Source organism: Plasmopara halstedii (genome assembly GCF_900000015.1).
Source record: "Plasmopara halstedii genome assembly, contig: Scaffold_2439, whole genome shotgun sequence".
NCBI lineage: Eukaryota > Oomycota > Peronosporomycetes > Peronosporales > Peronosporaceae > Plasmopara > Plasmopara halstedii.
The window spans coordinates 22206-22591 of NW_020189346.1; the positions used below are offsets into that span (position 1 = coordinate 22206).

Consider the following 386-nt stretch of genomic DNA (forward strand, 5'->3'; position numbering starts at 1 on the left):
CGCACATCACTCGGTGCTGCTGACTCATATTTTTCGTCGCGTTGTGACAAGAATCGACAATCCTAAGTGACATCAGGATTTGGTCTTTCGTCTTAGGACGCACAGATTTATCACCGCCCCAATTCGCTCAAAACATGACCGTAATTCGGAAATTGCGACTTATGGAAATAGGCCTTCGTTTTAACAAGTTTGCGAAGTCCCAAATCAAAGCTGTCTTTATCTATTTCAACGAGGATGAGTTCTGGAGATCTCGACATCCAAGGTCTCAATACTGATATGCCTGTAAATCGAATAGAAAGCTTACAGCCGCTCTTGCTGTCCGAGCCTTTTTTCAACGCTACTAACAGTATCGCTGTTTTTCTTTTGGACAATACCATGTCCTGCAC

General features: G+C 43.5%; 1 protein-coding gene across 1 annotated transcript; it reads left to right on the forward strand.

Annotated features, from left to right (window-relative positions):
• Window positions 1–134: 134 nt before the first annotated feature.
• Window positions 135–344, forward strand: PHALS_03950 (uncharacterized protein; the record flags this gene model as incomplete). Its single annotated transcript, XM_024718247.1, has 2 exons — window positions 135–238; window positions 296–344. 2 exons carry the CDS (start codon window positions 135–137, stop codon window positions 342–344), a joined length of 153 nt encoding a protein of 50 aa, XP_024583664.1.
• Window positions 345–386: the final 42 nt, after the last annotated feature.